This window comes from Camarhynchus parvulus, chromosome 23 (genome assembly GCF_901933205.1).
Source record: "Camarhynchus parvulus chromosome 23, STF_HiC, whole genome shotgun sequence".
Taxonomy (NCBI): Eukaryota; Metazoa; Chordata; class Aves; order Passeriformes; family Thraupidae; genus Camarhynchus; species Camarhynchus parvulus.
The window spans coordinates 4,798,459-4,822,506 of record NC_044593.1 but is presented as its reverse complement, the minus strand read 5'-3'; the positions used below and the strand labels follow the sequence as shown (position 1 = coordinate 4,822,506).

Genomic DNA, 24,048 nt, shown 5'->3' with positions numbered 1-24,048 from the left:
TGCCAGCAGGGCTCCCCAAAACCAGCCCAAAGCATTTCCCAGCCCAGCCCACGGGGCACAGCAGAGGATCCAGGGGGAAGCGCTGGCCAGCGCCGCTGCAGGCTCGGGTTTCATCCAAACACATTCCCCGGGCAGGGCTGAGCACACGGGAATTTCCTGGCTCTGCAGCCACGGCTGGAGGCAGCCCTTGGAACTGCCCCTCCTGGGAGGCTCCAGCCTGCCCTGCCCGGGGTCTGAGCCCTGAGGCTGTGGGGTTTAGCGGTGTCTGGGGTCCCCAGGATGTGTACAGGGAGTGGGGGGGTAGGAGTGTCAGGGGTAGGATGGTCGGGATGGACAGAGAGCAGAGATCTCTGCAGCCAGGGCTGGGAACTTGTGGTTTATTGCAAAGGGCCTGGGTGCAGGGCCCTGCTGGGAGCTGCCAGCCACAGCTCAGAGCAGGCTGAGAGAGGAGAGGGGGAGAGAGGATGAGAGGGTGAGAGAGTAAAAGGGGATGAGAGAGCAAAGTTCCCGTTACAATACCATAAATAATCTTCTGTGCTGAATATTCTAATTCTCACTAACCAATCTAGTCCAAGATACAAATCCTACAGCATTTCCATACAGCCTATAAGAATCATTACATTCCCACACTGGGTTACATTTAAACCCTAAAAACTCCTCTTTGGGCCCCTTCTGCCAAGCCAGCAGGGTCTGCTCTGAGCCTTGGGCCTGTCTGCAAGCAGAGAGTGTTGTTTGATCCAAAGGGGATCACCTTCAGCTGGCCATGCCATTGTTTTCCAGTTGTTCAGTAACTGAGGGATCTCAAAGCTTGCTTTCATTTCAATCTCATTTAGAGTTTCCATATTCTCAAAATCTTTTGCCAGGCAATCATATTTATAAGGCTTTCCTGTTTCACCTTCCCCAACAGGGGACAGCCACTTGGGGCAGGACAGGGCAAAGCTGCTCACAGGGCATGGGGAGCTGCCCACTGGGCTAGGAAGGGCTCATGGCATGAAGGCACCATCAGCTGCAGAGCCTGTCCTGAGGTGCTTCACCCACCTCCCCAGTGCCCTCCTGCCCAAACCAGTTACCCTGAGGGGACCAGCAGAGTCCCAGCTGCCCTGGAGCCCTGCCAGCATCCCCTGGCTGCTCTTCCCTTGGGAACACCGAGTGCCCACACGCCCAGGCACAGTGCCCAGCCCTGTGTGCAGGCACAGCGTGCCCAAGCCTTGCTGCTCCTCCATCCCTGAGCTGCCCATGGCTCCCCACACTGAGCAGACCCACGAGGCGCCTGCAGTGAGCAGAGTGGGGGCTGAGCTCTGTCACAGGCAGGGCTCATCCCATCCTGCAGGAAGATGGTCCCAATGTTTAAACTGGGGGGATTGAGGCACCAATTTCAGGGCAGCAGCTGGAAGGGAGACATTGTGTTTATTGTTTTAATTGGAGTTTATTTATTTATCTCTCTCCCCCCCTCTCTCATTTCATTCCATTATTTCATTTATTAAACTGTTCTTATCTCAACCATGGGGTTTTTTTTTACCTGCTCACAGCTCTCTCCCCATCCTAGCAGGGTGGGGTATTTGGTGCCACAGGGGTTAAGCCATGACAAATGGGGACACTTCCTGCCAGGCTGGTGCCTCATCCTTCCATCCCTGCCTTGGAAAGAGCAGCTCTGGGACTTGCCAGCCTGTGCGCAGCAGCCAAGGCCACCCCAGCAGGGCTGTGTGAGAGGCTGGGCACAGCAGGAGGCAGCTGGGGACCCCCAGTACCCGCCTGGTGCTGGGTTACCCGGGAAACAGCAGCGATGACATCGCAGGGGAGGCAGGGAAACTCTGCCCGAGGTGTGCGGGATGGCAGCGCCGCCGTTGCCAGGGAAACAGCAGGAGACATCCTGCAGGTGAGGGGGTGCTGGGCTGGGGGCCTGGCACTGCAGCCCAGAGGGGCTGGTGCCCTGTGCCACATGCCCTGGGGGCACTGAGGCTGGCTCTGCCACTGCCAGCTCTGCCTGGGACAACGACAAGGAGGGGACATTCCCCCTGGGGACAGTGCCACGCCACCTGGGCTGCCCTGAGGTTGGCTCTGCCATTGCCAGCCCCCTGGAGCACTGGTGAGGTGATGAGGAGGGGACATTCCCCTTGGGGACATTCCCCTGAGGTTGGCTCTGCCACTGCCAGCCCTCTGGGGCACAGGGACGAGGAAGGGACTTTCCCCTTGGGGACATTGCCATCCCCACCTGAGCTGCCCTGAGGTTGGCTCTCCCATTGCCATCCCCTCAGGGCACTGGTGAGGTGACAAAGAGGGGACATTCTCCTTGGGGACATTCCTCCTGGGGACACTGCCACCCCACCTGGGCTGCCCTGAGGTTGCTCTCCCATTGCCAGCTCCCTGGAGCAATGACAAGGAGGGGACATTCCCCTTGGGGACATTCCCCTGAGGTTGGCTCTGCCATTGCCAGCCCCCTGGGGCACTGGTGAGGTGATGGGGACATTCCCTTTGGGGACAGTGCCACCCCACCTGTGCTGCTGCAGCAGGGACAGAGAAGCCACCATGCCCCAGCTCTGGCTGGGCACTCTCTGCCTGCCCCCACTCCTGGCTCCCCAAAAAACAACACCCAGGACACGTTCCCCTGCTCCCAGCCCGGGGCCTGGCACATCAAACCCTGCCCAGGGACCCTGGGGACAGCCAGCAGGGATGCAGGAGGTGCCCCAAGCAGGAGCTGCAGCTCCCCCCTCAGCCCAGGGGCTGGCAGCGAGCCCACAGCACGGAGGGGGAGCTCTGCATCGCCAGCTCCATCACAGCCTCTGCTGTTCCCTCCCAGGGAGCTCTGCATCCCTGTGCCACCTCCACTCTGCATCCCTGTGCCACCTCTAGCTCCATCACAGCCTCTGCTCTTCCCTCCCAGGTATTTCTGCATCCCTGTGCCACCTCCAGCTCCATACGCTTTTTCCCCTAAGAGTCTGCACTTCCCCTCCAGCCATCACATCCCATACTCATCACCTCCACCACACACCCCTCCTCCCAGGTATTTCTGCATCCCTGTGCCACCTCCAGCTCCATCACAGCCTCGCTGCTCCTTCCCAGGTATTTCTGCATCCCTGTGCCACCTCCAGCTCCATCACAGCCTCTGCTCTTCCCTCCCAGGGCTGGAATCACCAGGGATGTCTCGAGATTTTTCCCCAGCGTGCCAAACTCTGCCCCCAGGGATGCTCCATCCCCCGGGCAGGGTGTCCCCCTGCTCTGAGGCTGTTTGATCATGCAGGGTGGCAGGAAAGCCACAGGCACGGCCACTGCAGGATCCAGGCAGGATCCAGGGATGCTCCCCATGGGCAGGCAGCGGGATGAGGGAATTCTGGCACAAACCAGCAGCACCAGGGGTACCAACGAGCCAATGGGGCAATTCGTGGGGCAGCCTCTGCCCCCCAAGCACGGCTCTGGGAAGGGCTCAGCCAGCACAGGCAGCCTGAGGAGGAGGAGGAGGAGGAGGAGGAGGAGGAGGGGAAGCAGGCAGCCACCCTGGGGAGGCAGCAGGATCCCCGTAGGCTGCTGCAAAGCAACAGGAACACAACAAGCCCCTCTTGCCTGCCCTGGGGGAGTTTGCCACCCGAGGCGGAGCAGTTTGATCTGGAATGGCAAAAATTACATCAGCCAGCGCTGCCGAGGCAGAGGCAGCCGGTGCTGCCCGAGGGAGCATCGGGATCCACCCTCGGGCCATGGGGCACCGGCCCTCCTGCAGCCAGGAGGGACAGGAGATGCCCTGGGCCAGGCCCTGCAGCACGGTCAGGAGTGGTTTTTATTGCTGATGGGTCTCTCTGGGGCAAGAGCCCGCAGTATAACCCGTCCCCTATGAACTGGCAGTGATGCCTTGGGCTATGGGATCAGCCCCAGCACCTTCCCCAGGCCCACAGTGCCAGTGGGGTTTGTGTGGCAGTCAGAGGGATCAGACACTTGGAAATAAAACTACCAAAAAAAGGTGTCTGGGCGGGAGGGTGTCCCAAAATGTCCAAAAATGGACGGAAGGAGCCAGCGCTCAGAGCAACAGCACAAAGCAGCTCTGGACTGCACTGACAGCACCCCAAACCTCGACCCAGGGGCTTGAACCCACCCACAGCCCCCCGGGGGTTAATTTGAGGGTGTTCCTGGGAGGTGAGGGGTGCAGCAGGGCTGGGGTGGATGCCAGGATGAGAAGGCACAAGGGAGGAGGTGTGGAAGGAAGGGGAAGCCACAGCTCCCTGCAGGAAAGCAGCTCCTCACGCCTCTTTTTCCCTCTGGAAGCCCATCCTGAGGGGTCTGAGCACCCGGGGGCACACCTCAGCACGCCCAGGCTGTGGGCACCTGCTTGGGGTGCCAGTCTGGGTACAAAACCCTGCCTGTGGTGCCAGTGTGGGTACAATGCCCTGCCCATGGTGCCAGTCTGGGTACAATGCCCTGCCTATGGTGCCAGTGTGGGTACAACATCCTGCCTGTGTGGTGCCAGTCTGAGGGTTGGAAGGGACCTTAAAGCTCATCCCATCCCACCCCTGCCATGGCAGGGACACCTCCCACTGTGCCAGGTGCTCCCAGCCTGGCTTTGGGCACTGCCAGGGCTCCAGGGGCAGCCCCAGCTGCTCTGAGCACCCTGGGCCAGGGCCTGCCCACCCACACAGGGAGGAATTTCTTCCCAATATCCCATCTCACCCTGCCCTCTGGCAGTTGAGTGGGAAATTCCCATTTTCCAGCGGGAAATCCTGCCGGAGGGTCTCCCCGCAGAGCTGGGGGTGACAGCACACCCCCATCCCGCTGTCCTGGGGACCTGGCAGCCCTTCCGAGGCCGCCCCTGCCCGCGGGGCCCCCGGCCGCCGGGCCCGGCTCCGTGACACGGAGCTGTAATTGAATTAGCCTCAATGAGCCGCTGCTGCCCGGGCAGCGCCGCCTGCAAACCATCCTCGGATTCCTGGGCACGGCGCCCGCTCCCGGCTGCATCCCCGCCCCGCGCCGCCCCCAGCGCCGGGCCCGGGCCGGCGGGGACCCAGTGCCGGTACCGGCTCGGTACCGCGGTGCTCCGAGTGCCCAGTGCCGGTACCGGGCTCAGTACCGCGGTACCCAGAGCCAGCAAGGACCCAGTGCCGGTACCGGGCTCGGTACCGTGGTATTGCCGAGCCGACAGGGTCCCAGTGCCGGTACCGGGCTCGGTACTCCGGTGCTCCGAGTGCCGAGTGCCGGTACCGCGTTCGGTACCGTGGTACCCAGAGCCCGCAGAGTCCCAGTGCCGGTACCGAGTGCCCAGAGCTAGCAGGGTCCGAGAGCCGGTACCGGGCTCGGTACCGCGATGCCCGGAGCCAGCAGGTTCTGAGTGTACCGGGCTCGGTACCGGGCTCGGTACCGCAGTACCCAGAGCCAGCAGGCTCTGAGCGTACCGGGCTCGGTACCGGCCTCGGTGCCCAGAGCCAGCAGGTTCTGAGTGTACCGGGTTCGGTACCGGGCTCGGTCCCGCGGTACCCTGAGCCAGCAGGCTCCGAGGGTTCGGTACCGGGCTCGGTCCCGCGGTACCTGAGCCAGCAGGCTCCGAGGGTTCGGTACCGGGCTCGGTCCCGCGGTACCGCCGGGCCGGGCGGCGCTGCCGGAGTCCCCGCGCTGTCCCCGGGGTCAGCCCGAGCCCGCCGTGCCCGCGCCAGCTTCCTCCGCTACAGAATGTCCCGAGCGAGCGCGGCGGCCGCGGCCAGGGACACGATGTGCTGCTCCCCGCTCCAGGGCTGTTTTTCCTGGCCGGGCTCCTGCTCCGCTGGCGGCCGGGCTCTGTCACTCAATGCAGCTTTTGTTCGCTCCCCGCCTGCCTCCCGTCGCACCTCCACCCCAGCCCTGCAGCCTCCCGGAGCCCTCTGCACCCCGCCGTGACCGAACCCAGCCCCGGCTGTCCCCGGCCCTGACCATCCCCTGGCCTCTCGTGCGGCTCCACCGGCGCCTCGATGGGATTTTCCCCTCCCCACGAGCCCGGTCATGGATGCTGGCAGCGCCCCCCGAACCCCTCCTGAGCACAGATCCCAATGCCAACCCAAGGAGGGAAGAGATCACTGACGCCCTTATCCTGCCCACAGGGTGACACTGTCCCCCCCATGCTGCCCCAGGGTCACTGTCCCCCTCATGCTGCCCACACAGTCACTGTCCCCCCCATGCTGCCCCCAGGGTGACATTGTGCCCCTCATCCTGCCCCCAGGGTCACTGTCCCCCCCATGCTGCCCCCAGCCTCATCTGCTCATCCATAACTCACCCAGGGGTGCTATGGGGGTGCAGGGGGTGTCCCCACCCCACTGCCAGCCCCATCACTGCTGCTGCCCTGCCAGGACCTGCAGGGTGACACAGGCACAGGGTGACACCCATCCACAGCGGGGTCTGGGGAGGGTGGGAGAGCTGAGCACAACTTGCACCCCTGACACCCACTGGAAAATGGGAATTTCCCACTAAACTGCCAGAGGGCAGGGTGAGATGGGATATTGGGAAGAAATTCCTCCCTGTGAGGGTGGGCAGGCCCTGGCACAGGGTGCCCAGAGCAGCTGGGGCTGCCCCTGGATCCCTGGCAGTGCCCAAGCCCGGCTGGACTGGACTTGGAGCACCCTGGGACAGTGGAAGGTGTCCCTGGCCATGGCAGGGGTGGGACAGGATGAGCTTTAAGGTCCCTTCCAACCCAAACCAGTTTGGAATTCTGGGATTTGAGGCCCAGTACAGAAACTGATTTCACCTTCCTGATCTTTAAACATTTCCTATGGTAAAAGCAAAAGAGTCCCTATGATCCCAGACTGCCAGGATCCCATTTAACCCACTGGATTTTCCTCCTGCCTGCCCTTCTCCTGCTTCCCCTTTCAGCCACTTCACCCCCTGAGTCCCACAGCCCAGCAGGTCTGGCTGCTGAGTGGGATCTGCCCACTGAGCCCTGGGGCTGGGACCCCCCAGATCAGCATTCCTGGGGAGACACCAACCATGCAAACCCTGCCCACCGCACCAGCACCATCGCCCCGAGCCCTGGCATCTTGGGAATCAGCTGGCAATGCTCCCTCCATCCCTGCCCACAGTCTGAGAACAGCCAAACCCCCTCCATCCCTGAATCTCTGAATCCCTTCACTCTCCATGCCCTCATCCCTCCATCCTCCATCCCTCCCCACAGCCCAGGAACAGTTAAACCTTCTCCATCCCTGAATCCCTTCACTCTCCACACCCCTATCCCTCTATTCTCCATCCCTCCCCACATCCTGAGAACAGCTAAACCTCTTCCATCCCTCCATCCCCGAATCTCTGAATCCCTTCACTCTCCATGGCCCCATCCCTCCCTATAGCCCAGGAACAGCCAAACCTCCTCCATCCCTCTATCCTTGAATCCCTTCACTCTCCAAGCCCCCATCCCTCTATCCTCCATCCCTGCCCACAACTTGAAAACAGCCAAACCTCCTCCATCCCTGAATCTCTGAATCCCTTCACTCTCCAAGCCGCCATCCCTCTATCCCTCCCCACAGCCCAGGAACACCCCAACCTCCTCCATTCCTCCATCCCTTCACTCCCCATGCCCCCATCCCTCCCTATAGCCCAGGAACAGCCAAACCTCCTCCATCCCTCTATCCCTGAATCTCTGAATCCCTGAATCCCTTCACTCTCCAAGCCCCCATCTCTCCATCCCTCTGTCCCTCCATCCCTTCACTCTCCAAGCCGCCATCCCTCCATCCCTCTATCCCCCATCCCTCCCTATAGCCCAGGAACAGCCAAACCTCCTCCATCCCTCCATCCCTGAATCCCTTCACTCTCCAAGCCCCCATCCCTCCATCCCTCCCCACATCCTGAGAACACCCCAACCCTCTCCCACTCCCTTCACGCCGTGGATTAAGCCTGCTGGCATCGCTCCTGCATCCCCCAACCCCTCCATTTTTGCTCCCCCCTCATTTTTTAGCGGCTGCTCTCCTCCCTGGCAGCGCAGGGGGGTCTCCCCTGCATCCGTCTGGCAGCCCAGCCCCTGTCGCCACGGGGGCATTAGCACCAGAGCTGCAGGGAGCTCCCCGGGGAGGAGTAAGTGGATCAAAGGGTTTTAGCAGCAGACGGCTCCCAGACAAATCTGGATCGTCTTCAAGGCAGCCACTTGCGGCTACAAATGCACTTTGTGCCTGCAGCTCCCCAGCCAAAAGTTTCACACTGGATTTAGCGCGTTTAACCCCTCGCTGCTCCCCACCCCAGAGCAAATCCAGCCCTGCAGAGACCCCCGAAAAAACGGGGTGTCCTGAGCCAGGCAGCAGAAGCAGCTCAGTCCTCCACCCCTGGCACAGCGAGTGACAAGGGGGACACTGAGGCACAAGGAGGGGGAGCAGCAGGGCAGTGCTGATGGGGGACCTGCCCTCCATCCCTGCCTGTGCCACCCCAGCCCTGGCAGCAGATTGCAGGTGACAAACCCCATTCTGTGCCACCCACAGCACCCCCAAAGCTGTGCTGGGAGGAGCTGGGGGCAGCAGATTGCAGGTGACAAAATCCCCTCTGTCCACCCCAGCCTGTGTTCCCACCCACAGCGTCCCCAAAATCATACTGGGAGGAGCTGGGGGCAGCAGATTGCAGGTGACAAAAAACCCCCCTCTGTCCCACCCAGAGCACCCCCGAAGCAATACTGGGAGGAGCAGAGGCAGCAGGTAACAAACCCCATTCTGTGCCACCCCAGCCTGTGCCCCCAGCACCCCCAAGGTGGGGCTGGGGGGGCAGCAGGAAGGGGAGGGGCCCTGCTGGAGTCTGCTGCCATGAATTATTCAGGGCACCAGGAGAATTGCTGCAGCCCCTGGTTCACTGTCCCCAGGCAGGAGCAGGATTTGGGCTGTGGGGAGGGCTGGGGACAGAGAGGGGGGTCCCAGCGAGCACTGCTGGCCCTGTCCCCCCGGGGTTTTGTCCTCAGTGAGGCAGGAGGGGACCCCAGGCATCTGTCCCTGCTGAGGAGCCACCTCAGCACTTTGGCTGGGGGGTCCTGCCCCAGAGCCCTGCAGCTGGGGACCTTACTGGGACCTTGCTGGTTAAACTGGGAGCTCTGGGGAGCCAGACTGGGTCCCTGCAAGCAGCCCCTTCCCAGCCCTGCACCCCACATTGCACAGTCCACACCCCAAATCTGCCAACCCTGCACCTCACACTGCACAGTCCACACCCCAAATGTCCCAGCCCTGCTCCCCACACTGTACAGGGACCTTACTGGGACCTTGCTGGTTAAACTGGGAGCTCTGGGGAGCCCAGCTGGGTCCCTGCAAGCAGCCCCTTACCAGCCCTGCACCCCACACTGCACAGTCCACACCCCAAATGTCCCAGCCCTGCTCCCCAGCCTTCCCCCAGCCCTGCACCCCGCACCTCCCCAGCTCACTGCCCAATCCCCAGCCCTGGGGTCGTCCCCTGGGTGCCACATGGGCACAGAGAGGTGTCCCTGACCTCGGGATGGGCACAGAGGTGCCTGCCCAGAGCCCATCCTGGTGGTAACCCCATGTCCCCACGTCTCAGCACTGGCAGGAGCCTCCTGCTCCTTGGCTGCTGCACTCAGGCTCCAGGATGGAGAGAAAACAGGAGAGGCTCAGCCAAAAAACCCGCACGGGGTGGGGTGAGCGGATCCTGCCGGGATCCCTGGAATGGGCAGAGGGAGAGCTCAGCCAGGGAGCGCTGGCACGTGGGAGGACACCTGAGAACGCGCTGCTGGCAATCTGGGAATGCAGGAAGGCGGGAATGCGGGAATCCTCACCCCAGGGCAGCGAGGAACAGCACCGAACCCCCAGAGCCGTGTGGGATCCATCCCAGGTACCCCTGTGACACCCCAGAGCCCAGAGAGCACAGAGGGGGCAGAGCCAAGCACACCAGGACTTGTGGGCACAGAGTCCCAGCAAAAGAGTGTCCCAGTGTCAGAGCACACTGGGCTGACTGGGAAACCCCCACCAGGGGCAGGTGGCAGTGTCCCATCTCCACTCCAAGGTGTGGAGCCCTCCCAGAAGCAGATGTGTGGGGCAGAGGCCGTGGGTGAGGGTTATGGGGTTGGCAGCAAGCACAGGGTTCAGGGAATGGGGTGCAGGACGGCAGGAACTGCACGTGGGAGGGAGTCCAGGCAGGTGGGGGGCAGGCTGCAGGGTCTGGGGGGCAGCAGGCAGGGTCTGGGGGGCAGCAGGCAGGGTCTGGGGGGCAGGCTGCAGGGTTTGGGGGGCAGGCTGCAGGGTCTGGGGGGCAGCAGGCAGGGTTTGGGGAGCAAGGAGCAGAGATTGGGGAGCACAGTGCATGCTGAAGGGAGGAGAGAGCAGTTCTGGGGTGCCCAAGGGAAGGTTTGGGGAGCAGAGCACGAGGTGCAAAGATTGGGGAGCAGGTGCAGGACTGGGTGCAGGCTTTGGGGAGCAGAGTGAGGGGTGCAGGATGCACGTTCTGGGGTGCAGAGTGAGGGGAGCAAGGCATGGAGTGCAGGGTGTAGGATTAGGGCACAGGTTTGGGTGCAGATTGAGGGGTGCAGGATTAGTGCTGCAGGTTTGGGGTGCAGAGTGCAGGGTGTAGGATTAGGGCACAGGTTTGCTGCAGATTGAGGGGTGCAGGATTAGAGCTGCAGGTTTGGGGTGCACATTCTGGGGTGCAGGATTAGTGCTGCAGGTTTGGGGTGCACAGTGAGGGGTGCAGGATTAGTGCTGCAGGTTTGGGGTGCAGATTGAGGGGTGCAGGATTAGAGCTGCAGGTTTGGGGTGCACAGTGAGGGGTGCAGGATTAGTGCTGCAGGTTTGGGGTGCAGATTGAGGGGTGCAGGATTAGAGCTGCAGGTTTGGGGTGCAGAGTTAAGGGGTGCACGGCATGGGGAGCAGGTGCAGGACAGTGGGTGCAGATTTTGGGGAGCAGAGCGGGGGGTGCCAGGTGCACTTTTTGGGGTGCAGGGTGGTGGCCTGGCACAGCAGCTCATGCCAAGCCCGCAGCCCCTGCATGCCCAGGGGCATTCCTGCTGCTCCCAGCTGTGCCCCCCACACCCCACACCCCACCCTCCTGCTCCCCAGTGCTGCAGGGCGGGGGTGCCCAGGCCTGCCCTGCCATGCCCGGGCAGGCTGGGGTGCCCTGCCAGCCCTGCTGCTGCGTGCCAAGCCTGGCACAGCTCCTTGTTCCTGCTGCTGTGCCCGCCCCAGGCACTCTACAGCTGTGGTGCCCTGTCCCCAGCCCCTGTCCCTGCCACCTGCCTGGCACTGTGTCCCCAGCCCCTGCCCCATGCCTGGCACTGTGTCCCCAGCCCCTGTCCCTGCCACCTGCCTGGCACTGGGTGCCCTGCCCCTGTCCCATGCCTGGCACCGTGTCCCCAGCCCATGCCCCATGCCTGGCACTGTGTCCCCAGCCCCTGCCCCATGCCTGGCACCGTGTCCCCAGCCCCTGCCCCACGCCTGGCACCGTGTCCCCAGCCCCTGCCCCATGCCTGGCACCGTGTCCCCAGCCCCTGTCCCACGCCTGGCACTGTGTCCCCAGCCCCTGCCCCATACCTGGCACTGTGTCCCCAGCCCCTGCCCCATGCCACCTTCCTGTCCCTGCCCGTGGGGCTCTGCCCAGCGCTGCTGCAGGAACCTGAGGCACAGTGGGCACAACCACGAGGACACGGTGGGTCCCAGGGTTTGGGTGGGCACTGGGTGGTCCCCACACGTGGGCAGAGGGAAAGGGCAGCACAGGGAGGAGCTCAGCATCCTCTGCCTGGTGCCCGCAGTGCTGGGACACGCTGGCACACAGCCGGGAGCTGCCGTCCTGCTTCTCCTATTTTCCCTAAAAACATGAAATCCAGAGGGAAAATGAGCTACCCCCAGTCCCACAGGCAGCTCCTGCCTTTCACCTGTGAACTCCAGTGCCACACACACCTTCACCAGCCCAACAGGGCCTGAAATGAATCCCTGAGACAGAGCAGAGCTGGTTTAACAACCAGCACCATTGCCTTACACCTCAGCACGGGTGTGAGCAGAAACCCTGGAAAAGAGACTCCTTCTCTTGGCTTTTTTGTTTTCCCTCCAGCTCACAGGTAACAGCCAGGAATGGGCAAACCCTCTTTTAATGGACTCTTAATAATGCTGTAATTTCCCTTTGCACGGAAAGTTTTCCAAACAGTCAAAGATTCAAAACAAAGCAATGATTGTTCCTATTAGCATTAAATTCTACTCTGGGAGAGAGAATAAATCAAGCAAGGGGATTCAATTCAAAACAGAACTATAAAAAATCCAATAATGATTTTTTAATATTAATAAGAAAAATATATTGTTATGCACCCTTAGCATTTAAACTTCTAATCCAATCAGCGCAAAGTGCAGAGATAAATCACAGCCACGGAGGAGAAGGGAACAACCATCAAGCAGGCAGCAATAAAATGCTGTCTTACATCCCTGGGACAGGCATAGGTTTGACAGTCTGGAAAAAAAAAGCCAAAATTTATAAGTCTGTCTCACCACGAGCTTGTGAACCCTGCACACACATTGCACCTGGGGCAGGGCAGGGAGGAGATGATGGCTGCCCAAACCTGGCGGTGGGGCTGGGCACAGACGGGCACTGCCCATCTTCATCCTGCTGGAATCCCCTCCCAGCAGCCAGCAGAGCTCCAAGGAGCCGTGCCGTGGGATGGGAGCACTCCCAGGGCCCTGCAACCACCGCAGGAAGGAGCCCCTGCCAAAGGAGGGCGTGGCTGGATCCTAGGCAGAGTTCCTAAGCAGGGTCCTAAGCAGGGTCCCAAGCATGGTCCTAGGCAGGGTTCTAGGCAGGGTTCTAGGCAGGGTCCCAAGCAGGGTTCTAGGCAGGGTTCTAGGTAGGGCTCTAGGCAGGGTTCTAGGTAGAGTTCTAGGTAGGGTCCCAAGCAGGGTTCTAGGCAGGGTTCTAAGCAAGGTGCTAAGCAGGGTTCTAGGCAGGGTTCTAGGCAGGGCCCTAGGCAGGGTTCTAGGTAGAGTTCTAGGTAGGGTCCCAAGCAGGGTTCTAGGCAGGGTTCTAGGCAGGGTCCCAAGCAGGCTCACAGTCCCGCTGTCCCCGGCTCTCCCACCTCACTGATGTTTCCAGCCCTGCACTGCCAAACACATCCAGCAGCCCCAGGGGGCTCTGGGGATGCCCCAAACCTCAGGGGTGCCATGGAGTGGTGCCCACTCCCCACAGGTGCCAGTCTGGAGCCAGGGGTATCCCCACAGCCCCAGTGCCCATCCCTGTGCCATGCAGCCCTGCCCACCTGCTGGCACTGCCCAAAACCATGGCTGTGTGCGCTCCCACATCCCTCCCAGGCCGGGAGATGCCCAAGGCTTTGCCAGGCTCACAGTCCAGGAATGCCCGGGCCAGGCTGTGCCATCCCCAGGGAGCCCATCAGGGATCACGGCAGCACCACCCACGCCCCGCACAGCCAGGCTCCAGCCCTGATTTATCGGCTCTGCAGGGCCAGCAGTGAGCGGGGGCAGGTGGCAAAATGCCACAGAGCATTCAGAGAGCCTCAGCTACCCTGGGAACCCCCAAAGCTGCCCCTGGATTCCCCCAAAACTGCCCCTGGATCCCCCAAAGCTGCCCTGGATTCCCCTAAAACTGCCCCTGGATTCGCCCAAAGCTGCTCCTGGATTCCCCAAATCTGCCCCTGGATTCCCCCAAATCTACCCCTGGATTCCCCCCAAAGCTGCCCCTGGATTCCCCCAAAGCTGCCCCTGGATTCCCCCCAAATCTGCCCCTGGATCCCCAAATCTGCCCCTGGATCCCCCAAAGTTGCCCCTGCATTCCCCAAATCTGCCCCTGGATTCCCCCAAGCTGTCCCTGCATCCCTCAAAGCTGCCCCTGTATCCCCCCTAAATCTGCCCCCGTATCCCCCAAATCAGCCCCTGGATCCCCAAAGCTGCCCCTGGATCCCCAAAGCTGCCCCTGGATCCCCCAAACCCCAAATCTCAGTGTTCCTGTGCCATACGCAGGGAGGGCAATGCGGAGCCGGCAGCACCTGCAGCTGGCAGCCCCAGCCATGTGACAGCCGGGGACAAAAGCCATGCCAGGCACGCAGGGAGTTCCCGGGGACAAGTGTGGCAGAGCGCTGACGCCACCAGGCAGGGCGAGAGGGCGTCTGGGGACAGGGGCCGGACACGCCGGGAGCGCCCCGGAGCCACATCCCCAGCGGGGGAAAGGATTAATCACAGCCAGGACAAGTCCAAACCTGACACATTTTGGGGCGTTTCTGCTCTGTTTTGCCTTCTATTTTGGGCAGAGGGTTGGGGAGCAAGTGCCAGGCTCATCTGCAGGCTCCCCAGCCTGGCACTGCATGGCACCCTATCCTAGGGTGGGAAAGCTGCCCCAGGTGCCCTCCTGGCACTGGGCAATGTGTTTTAAGGCCCCTAAATACCGTCCTGGCACTGGGCAATGTGTTTTAAGGAAGAAAACAGGGCTGAGGTGGGCACACCAATGAATGGCAGTGAGAGCATCGGGCTCATGGGCTGCTCCAGCCAGGGGGTGCCCTGCAGGCTCAGCCCTCCTGTGGGGCACCCAGTGAGGCTGAGGAGGGGAGAACCCACGTCCTACCACCCCCCATTGCCCTGCCACTCCTGCCAGTCTGGCTGCTGGAGGAGATGCCAGCAGTGCCTGGGGCGGCACAGTCACCAGCGCGTATGGCAGGACTGGAAAGGGCTTGGGGACCTGGAACAGCGGGCAGTGCCACCACTGAGAGCTGGGCCCCCAGCAGGACCTGGCACCCTGGCACACAGCACCCACCCCCTGCACGTTCCCTGGGGGCCCCAGCAGCGCCAGGGCTGGGCACGGAGAGGGCACAGCCCCAGGAATGCCCGTCTCCTCCACACCCCAGGGCTGGCCTGGCTGCAGCCTCCTCCCGGTCCCACAGGAGATGAGCCAGACTCCCTGAGCAGGGCGAGGCTGTGGGCAGTGCCAGCTGCCCGGGTGAGGGGCTGTGGGCACCAGGATGGGCATCCCAGGGGTCACTCACAGCCTGACCAGAGCTACCCTCACAGGGCAGGTGAGCAAAGGGGGTTTTGGGCAGAGGGGGGGTGAACTTTTGAACCCACAGGCAGGAGATCAGTGCATTACCTTAACGTGAGTTAAAAATAACCGTCTCGTCTCTCGAAATGAGCCTGTCTGCAATTACAGCCTGGCATGTCTGCTCCGGAGCGTCCCCGCGCTGGCACCGCGCCAGCCGCCTGCCAACAGCCCTTCCTTGCCTTTCTTCTCCTCCCTGACACTGCCTCTCTTGTTTTTTGGGGGGGTGTTTGGTGTGGTTTTGAATCCGTGGGGCTTTTTTTTCGCCCCATCCCAAGTAAATTAAAAGTGGCTGCTCAGTGCCCCAGCTTGGGTCACCCCATGCACCCACACACAGCCTTCAACACCCCCAGTGCCTGCACCCCAAAGCACAGTCAGGGTGTGTTCCCAAGGGCACGCTGTCCCCAAGGTCCCCAAGGACAGGGGACACTGCCACCAGCCCACCGTGCCAGGAGGGAGGTGCAGCGGTCACCAGGGGTTGGAGGGTCCCTCCCGTGCTGCCCTGGCACACCTGAGACATCCTGCTGCAGGGAGTGGGCTGAGCGAGTGTGGGGAGCCTGGCACAGCCTGGGCACAGCACGGGGACACGCGAGGGGACACACGAGGGGACATGTGAGGAAACACACCAGGGAACACACGAGGGGACACACGAGGGGACACACGAGGGGACACACGAGGGGACATGTGAGGAAACACACCAGGGAACACACGAGGGGACACACGAGGGGACACACGAGGGGACACAGTGAACACGAGAGGGAACACGTGAGGGAAGAGGGAATACACGAGGGGACACAGGGAACACACATAGGAACACATGAGGGAACATGGGAGGGAACATGCAAGGGAAGACAGGGAACACACATGGGAACATGAGGAACACGAGGGAACACACGAGGGAACACACGAGGGAACACACGAGGGAACACAGGAAACACACATGGGAACACAAGAGGAACACATGAGGGAACACACAAGAGAAGACAGGAAACACACATGGGAACACAAGAGGAACATGAGGGAACACACGAGGAACACATGAAGGAACACACGAAGGAACATGAGAGAATACACAAGGAACACATGAGGAACACACAAGAGAACACATATAAGAAGACACGAGGGAACACACACAGGAACACGCGAGGGGACACAGGAACACGCGAGGGGACACACGAGGGGACACGTGCCCAGGGAGGCTGCAGGTGCCCGGCAGCGTCGCTGCCTGCAGCCCTGGGACCTGCGCAGCCCCACAGGAGGTGTCAGGCAGCACCAGGGGATGCGGGTGGAGCCGTCCCAGTGCCGGCATCCTGGGGAACCTCCTCGGCCCTCCAGAGCCCAGGGAGCAGGAGCTGCAGCACTGCTGCAGCGATGGCTCGGTGCGGACAAAGTGGAAAAGCCCAAGGGCCACCCCACTCCAGCCCTGCTGGGCACGGAGGGATGCACGGAGTGGCACAGGGGCCCTGGGGAGGGGAGGCATGACAAAGTGGACACCAGCACCAGCAGCAGGCCCAGGGGTGGACATCTCCTAGTGGAAGTCGTCCCCGCTCATGGTAAGGGGTTGGAACAAGATGATCCTCAAGCCCAAACCAGTCTGATGATGATTCTATGACCCCTCGCAGCAGGCAGCAGCCTGGGATGCCCCGGGGTGCTGGAGCATCCCTGCTGGGAGGGAAGGAGCCCGCCTGCCTTGGGGGTCCCGGGGCTCCCCGCCCAGCGCCGGGTGCCTCCTCCTCCTCCTCCTCCTCCTCCTGCTCCCGCAGCGGGTGAAAGCGAGCTTTGTGCCGGGGCTTTCAGTTCCCCTGGCTGGCACCCGGCCAAGGCAGCACATAATAATGAACAGATGCTGTCCAAAATGAGCCTCAGCGGCAGACAGGCGAGCCTCCGCGTGTCCTTCCGTAACCCAAAGTGCCTTTCACCTCGGCACTAATCAGGCACCTTCCCTGGGAGCCGGCAGGGTCAGGATAATTAAACGTAACCTGAGCCGGGAGCAGGGAGCCCACCGTGGTGGGTGCAGGGGCAGGGGGCAGCTGCCTCCCCACAGGGAGGGGAGACCCCAACCCAGCCCCAGAGCATCCCCATGGACAAGGACACGGCGGCTGTGAGGCCTGGGGTGAACCCCAGGGATGGAGCCTGGGGATGGGGGTCCAACCGTGCCCAGACCCTGTTGGTGCACGGGGAGGGGACATTTATCCCTTTCCCGACAATTCCCTGCAAGGACCGGAGGTGACAGGTGCCCAACCCCACTCCTTAAAAGCCTCCCACTGCCAGCAGCATTCCAGTGAGGGTCTCACAGGGATGAGAAGCCTGGCCAAGGAGCCCCAGCTCACCCCCAAAACACACCTGGCCCGACCCACAGCCTCCCTAAAAAATATTTACGAGTCTTTCTAATTACAAAATCCATTTTCTAGCCCAGGATGCTGGTCCTCCTCCCACCCCAGCAGCAGGAAACAGAGGGAGGGATGCACACAGGGATCCAGGGGGAAGGATGGTGAGAATGCCAGGCTGCAAGCGCTCTTCTAGTCCACAGGATCTTAACTGTAGTTTATATTCCAGTGGTTATTAAAAATAAAGGGGGAAGTGCGGGGGGGAAGCTAAGAGCAGAGCAAGCTGTTCATTTGGAGCCTTTCCCTGGGGTTTAATAAAGCCCCACTCGCTTCTGTAGTATCATTTTTATGCCATCATAAAGCCGGACCATTTAGCAGGTTTGTGTTACTTCAGCAGTTAGCGCTGCATGAGAAGCGATTCCAGAAGAAGGGAGAGAGGGAAAAGAAAAAAAAAAAAAAAAATTGGAAGATGAAAACCTCTGAAAGGAGAGAGCAAAATGAGGTGGGAAGGAGGAAAGGGGATTCCTCACAGCCACACCAGCACTGCAGCACATCAGGGGGATGTGAGTGGGCTCCACCATCCCTGGTGGGGAGACCCCGCTCCAGCCCTGTGGTACTGAAGGGTCAGAGACCCCAGCCCAGCATCCAGAGGGACCCTGCCTGTGATGGGAAAGGGTGGGGGGTCCCCTCACACCAGGGGATGCCGAGGGTGTTGCATCTGTGGGGACAGGAGAGCCAGGGTGGTTTATCCAGGAGCAGTGTGGGGCTGGAGCAGAGGGGTTCCCCGAGGTGAAGGAGCCAGCAGCTCCCCCAGCCCTGCGTGCTCCTGGGGCTGTCCCAGCCTCTCTGCTCCCAGCCCAGGGCAGCCCAGCTGGCTCATCCAGGAGCAGTGTGGAGCTGGGGCAGAGGGGTTCCCCGAGGTGAAGGAGCCGGCAGCTCCTGACTGGGCTCTCCCAGCCCAGGGCAGCCCAAAGGGAGCATCGGGCTCTCTGTGCTGCTGGAAAAATCTCCTTATAAGGCCACGATGGGATCCATGGCCGAGCTGAGCCCAGCCAAAGTGCCCAAGGGGAGCCCTGAGCTGCCAGCCCGCACGCAGCCCCGGGCTGTGCCCACCCCGAGCCGGGCACTGCCCACACTGCTAACCCAGCACAAACAGGAGCCAGCCTGGTGCACCCCCAGAGCCAGGTCACAACACAACCAGGTCACCCCACCCTCCCTGCGACTGCCCCCTCACTGCTGTGCCACCCCCGGGGGCAGCACCCACAGCCCTGGTGAGGGCAGAGCCATCCCCATCGCTCCCAGGCGCTGCGCTGGAGCCTCTCCAGCCACACTGGGCAAGGCTCCAGAGGCACCGTCCCCGTCCAAGAGGGGAAGGGCAGGGGGTGGCACCGCTGAAAGAGCCACAGAGCCAGGAGCTGCTGCCTGGGAGGATCCTCGGCGTGCCCAGCAGGACCTTCCCCTTGCCCATAGCTCAGGGGGTCACAGCAGCAGGGAGGGGACGCAGCCTGGCCCCCCAAACCCTCGAGCAGCAATGAGAACCCTGCCCACACCACCACCACTCACACACCATTTCCACACCTTTTTCTGCCTAATTAAATCCTGTCCTGCCCTGCAGGAGGACGGTGGCACTTGGCAGGGGGGTGTCCCTGCATGGCAGCCCCGGCCCCCATGCCAGGCACGGCCGCCACGCCACCGACCCCGCAATATAAACGAGGAGGAGGAGGAGGAGGGAAGGAAGGCTGGGAAATTAAGGTTTTCAGCACTGTCAGAGCCGCATCAAACAGGCATCCACCAGCTGATGGCTTGATTGTTATATTTTGGATGTCAAAGCGGAGCAAGCAGAACCCTTTAAAATGCATCAGCGCCGCTGCCTTTCTGACGGAGGGTGTTGGTTTCCCATTAACAAGAGGAAAGCGTGAGCTGGAGCAGAAAACTTCAAGCGCTTTGGAATTGATAAAATAACAACTCCCTAATTAAGCAGAACTGTCAGTCAGCGGGCGCCCGCTGCCCTGCATGGGGAAGCAGCAGCAGCAGCAGCTCCTGGTGCACAAGCCCAGCAAGGCAGCTCAGCCCTGGGGGATGCCATTCCCCAGGATCAGCAGCCAGAGCATCCTCACTGTGCCCTCCAGCAGACCCAGACAGGTCCTGGTGCTGGTCCCGAGGCTGGGCATGTTTGGGTTCTGTCCCTCTGTTTGCCTCACCACGAGTGATGTGGCTGCCCCATCCCTGCTCCATCGCTTGGAGCACCCTGGGATGGTGGAAGGTGTCCCTGGCCGTGACAGGGGGTGGAAGGAGATGAGCTTTAGGGTCCCTTCCAACCCAAAACCATTCCAAGATTCTATGATTTTATGAAACCACGCAATGCAATGCGCAGCCTGGTGGGGAAGGAGAGGCCTGACCCCAAAAATGCAATTCCTGCCAACAGCCTTCCCTTTCTAGAGACAGCCACCAGCCTGGGGCACACATTCCTGATGGACACAGCAGACACCACAGCCAGCTGCACCTCCAGCATCCCCACTGCCAGCTGCATGCAGGGAGGGGTCTCCCTCTGAAGGTCCCCCCAGTGCTGGCACAAGGCAGAGAGGGTTTGGAGAAGTCCAGAGTGGGATTTGAAGTGTTCAAGGCCAGGTTGAACACAGCTCTGGGCAGCCTGGTCTAGTGGAAGGTGTCCCTGCTGGGGTGGGATGGTCTCTAAGGTCCCTTCCGACCCAAAGCACTCCATGGTCCTGCAGAGCCCTGCCAGAGCAGCAGCACAGCCGATGCCCGTGGGCACACTGGGCCCCCAGACCCCACCATCCTGCTCTGTCCAGCACCAAGAGGCTCTGAAGGAACCAGCCAAGAAGCAGAGACCTCCCTCTGACTGGCAGTGAAAAGCTGAAGCCCTGCCATGCCTCTCCCAAGCCTGGGGCCACAGGGAAAACTGCCCAGTGGGGGCACCCAGGGGAGGGGACAGGGCAGGGGACAGCCAGGAGGGACCCCGGGCTGTGGGGAAGGCGTTTAACCCCTGACATGCCGGTGTCTGATGAACCCACCGCGCAAAGGGGGTCTCTGCTTCTCACTCTGGCTGCTGCCAGCCCCCGCAGCGCCAGCCCCAGCTGGGCACTGGGCACTTGCAGCACCAGGAGAGGCTCCTGGGTGGGCAGGGCACTTCAGGGGACAGTCCTCAGCCCAGCTGGGGGTTCCAATGCCAGTGCAAAGCAGGGGGCAAGGCAGGCTGCCAGGAGGGAAGCAGCCAGGCAGCAGGGGCACCTGCCCACTGCCCAGGCAGGGCCACGGCAGAGGAGCTCCAAGCCCGAGATGGGCCAGGAAAGGGAGAGCACCCCACGATGGGGTGCCCAGCTGAGCAAGCAGCCCCTGAAAATGACCCTGGTGCCCAACAGCAGCTGGACTCGGAGCCTGTCCTCCCCCCTTGCACAGCACACGACGTGAAACCCCCAGTGACACGTGTGACAGCCTGGGAATCCCTTCACTCCTCATCCCAGCCCTCCCAGCCCCCTGACACGTCTCCAGACCCCACCAGTGCACATCGCCTGCTGTCCCCACGGTGTGCAAGCACTGGCAGACCCTTTTCCCCCAGGTCTCACCCCAGGTGGAGGTTGGAGAGGCCCCACACAGGAACCACCTCCTGCCACCTCCACAGCCCTGACGCCCTTCCAGCACCGGGGGGACACCAGCTGCCCCCAGCCCACCACCAGGAGTGGGTGCCAGCCTCCACACAACAGCAGCCACATAGTCTAGCCTTCCTGCCCCAAAAGAGCCCAGTTTGCACCCAGGAACGACCCCCCGAGGCAGGCTGGACCTGGCTGGCCCCAGCAGAGCCAAGACACGCGTGCCAGGGCCACAGGCTGGTGTGGGAGCCCCCGGAGCCCGGTAACACACTAATCACCCTGGAGGTGACAGGGCTTAGGGGAGGACTTAGAGGAACTGGCTCCTTTTTACTGACACCATCTGGACACAGCCGATCTCTTTTCCCTTCCAGTGCAGAGCCCAGCAGAGGGGCAGGGGTGACCCCAGACCCAGCACCCTCTCCGGGTGCCATGGATCCCCACTGGCAGCGACAGAGCGGGGAGTGCTGCCTGCGCCAGGGAATCCTAACGAGCCCACAGTGCCAGGCGAGCGCAGAGCCGGGGAATGCCAGCCTGGAATGCCAGCCTGGAATGCCGCGGGGACCCTGTGCTGCCCGCCTGCCCCCGGGGAGGGGGACGCGGCCGCGGAGAAGGCGGGGGCTGAGCCAGCGGGGACGCCCCGGGTGAAAGCCAGGCTGGGGACAGCTGGTTGGGGACAGCTGGCTGGGGACAGCCCGCCCTCCGGCTGCCCTGCCGGCCACGCCATCGGCACGCCGGGACCCGGAGAGCTGCAGCCGTGGGGTTATCAACCAGGGTACACCGGTTATCACCCACTGTACCCCCCTACTTGGGTTTATCACCCACTGTACCCCGTACTCGGGGCTATCACCCGCTGTAGTACTTGGGGCTATCACCCGCTGTACCCCCGTATCTGGGGCTATCACCCGCTGTACCCCCGCACTCGGGGGTATCACCTGCTGTATCCCCGTACTCGGGCTGTCACCCACTGTACCCCCGTATTTGCGGTTATCACCCGCTGTACCCCCGTACTTGGGGCCGGCTCAGCCGGGAGAGCCGCCCGCGACCCCACTGCCTGCCGTTGTCCCCCTCCCTGACCTGCCGGGGGAACAGCGGCACCGCTCCGACCCCCAGCCCCGGTGAGACCCGCGGGTGACACAGGGACAAGCTCACCCCGGCTCCAAAACACGACACCACGAAGCGCCAGCTCTCCCCAAAACTTGACCGAGCCCTTATCTCGCCAACTGCGAGGACGGCGGGGATCCCCCCCAAATCTCCCCGCCAGGACCAAGCTCCGGCTGCCCCGGGAGAAACCTCCGAGCTCCGGTACAGCTCCGGGAGAGAGGGCAGAGCTGCGCAGGGGTTGGGGTCAGGGGGTCAGGTACCTTCCAGCCGGCGGAGCTGTTGCTGTCTCCTTTATCCTTAAAGTAGGGGACGTATCGCACCATCCAGTCGTAGATCTGCGAGAGGGTGAGGCGCTTCTCCGGCGAGCTCTCGATGGCTTTGGTGATGAGGTCGGCGTAGGAGAGGTTGCCCCAGGCGTTGCGCCGGGAGGTCTTGGCCTTGCGGAGCTGCCCCACATCCGCGCCGTGGGGCGGCGGGGGAGCGGCGGCCACTCTGCGCTCCACCGGGGCCGCCGCGTTCTCCGCTCCGTCCCCGCCGGCCGCCAGCGCCGGGGTTCCCCCCGCGCCCCCATCTTCCTCCTCCAAGTCGGGGTGGGGGAGAGGCCAAGTGCAGGAGCGGGGACGGCTCTGCGGCTCGAAATCCGGGTCGATCTCCACCTGATGCGCCTGGAGCTTTTCTTCCATGGTCGCCTCCCCGCTGCCACCCCACAGCTCCCCCGGAGTTACGGGCGGTTTCCACCCAAAAAAAAAAAAAAAGCCCAAACACACAACAAAAAACCCAAAATCTCGAGAGGGAGAGGAGTGCGAGGGTGGGCTCCCTGCCCGGCTGGAGGGAGAAGGGAAGGAGGAGGCGCTGGGTGCGCGGGTGCTGGCGGGGGGAGCCCCGAGTCCGGGGGAGCCCCGGCTCCGGCGGCTCTAGGAGGCGGCTGTGCCCGGCGCCGCGCCGGGAGCGCCGAGCCGGGGCACACGCTGCATGGTCCTCGGCCGCTTCTTCAGTCCGGGCCGAAGCTGAGGGGTGTTTTTTGGTTCGGATTTGGTTTTGGTTTGGTTTTTACCAGCCGCGGAGCTCCGGAGTGGTTCCCGGCTCAGTAGCCAGCGGGGCGGCTGCGGGCGGGCAGGGCGCGGGGGCGGCCGCATCCATCGGGCTGGCGGCGCGGTCAGGCAGCAACAGATGAAGCGGAGCGAGCGGCGGCGGGCGGCATCCTCGGCCGGGGACCGGCGGGCTCCGGGGCCGGGCGGCGGGGCAGCTAAGCGGGGAGAAGCGGGACGGAGATAGTGGGGAGCCCTCGGCGCGGCGGGCGCAGTCTCCCGCGGGCGGCCCGGCGCTAGGTCCGGCGGCGCGGCGGAGCCATGCTGGCGGGCGGCACGCACCTGACAGCGCCAGCGAGGGCGGCGGCGGGCGGCTCCCGCCCCTACGCCCCCCGCTCCGCTTCAGCGGCCGCGCACCTGCCCGCCGCCGCCGCCGCCGCCGCGCTGCCGCCACGGCGCGGGCGGGCCACATGCTGGGGCGGCCGCGGCTCGCTCGCTCGTTCTCTCCTTCGCTCGCTCGCTCCCTCCTTCCCTCCCTCCGCCGTGCCCGTTCCCGAATGCGGGCGCCGCCGTGACACAGGGGAGGGCCCGGAGGGGCGGGGGAAGGGCGGGGAGGGGAGTGCCCCCCGCGCGGCCGGCGGGGCAGCGGCGGGGCGGGACGGAGCGGAGCGGAGAGCCCCGGCGGAGAGCCCCGGCACCGCGCTGCCCCCGCCCGGCCCGGGCCGCGGCCCCCGCCCGGCCCCGCCGCGGCCCCACGTGCGCCCCGGGCGCCCCCCATTGTTGCCCCGGGCCGCCGCCGCCGCCTCATTGGCTGGAGGGGCTCGGCGGCCACGCCCCCCCGCCCGCTGATTGGATGGGCGCCGGCGGGACGCTCCGCGCGCGGGGGGGATGAATGGGGGGATCGGCCCCTCCCCGCCGGTGACGTCACGGGTGCCGGCTGCATCCGCGCGTCACCCCGGGCAACGCGGCCGCGCGGCGGGACACGCCCCTTTACTACGGGCCACGCCCCCGCAGCGCAGTCGGGGAGACCCCGAGTGGGCCCCGCCCACCGCCGCG

General features: G+C 63.1%; 1 protein-coding gene across 1 annotated transcript in view; it reads right to left on the bottom strand.

Moving 5' to 3' along the window:
* FOXO6 (forkhead box O6) overlaps positions 1-23,345 on the bottom strand; it is a 38,638-nt gene extending 15,293 nt beyond the window's left edge. The window contains exon 1 of the mRNA XM_030964749.1: positions 22,225-23,345. Within this exon, the coding sequence (XP_030820609.1) occupies positions 22,225-22,647 (423 nt within the window). The 5' untranslated portion in view covers positions 22,648-23,345. The remainder of the gene's footprint in view (positions 1-22,224) is intronic.
* Between the last annotated feature and the right edge of the window lie 703 nt (positions 23,346-24,048).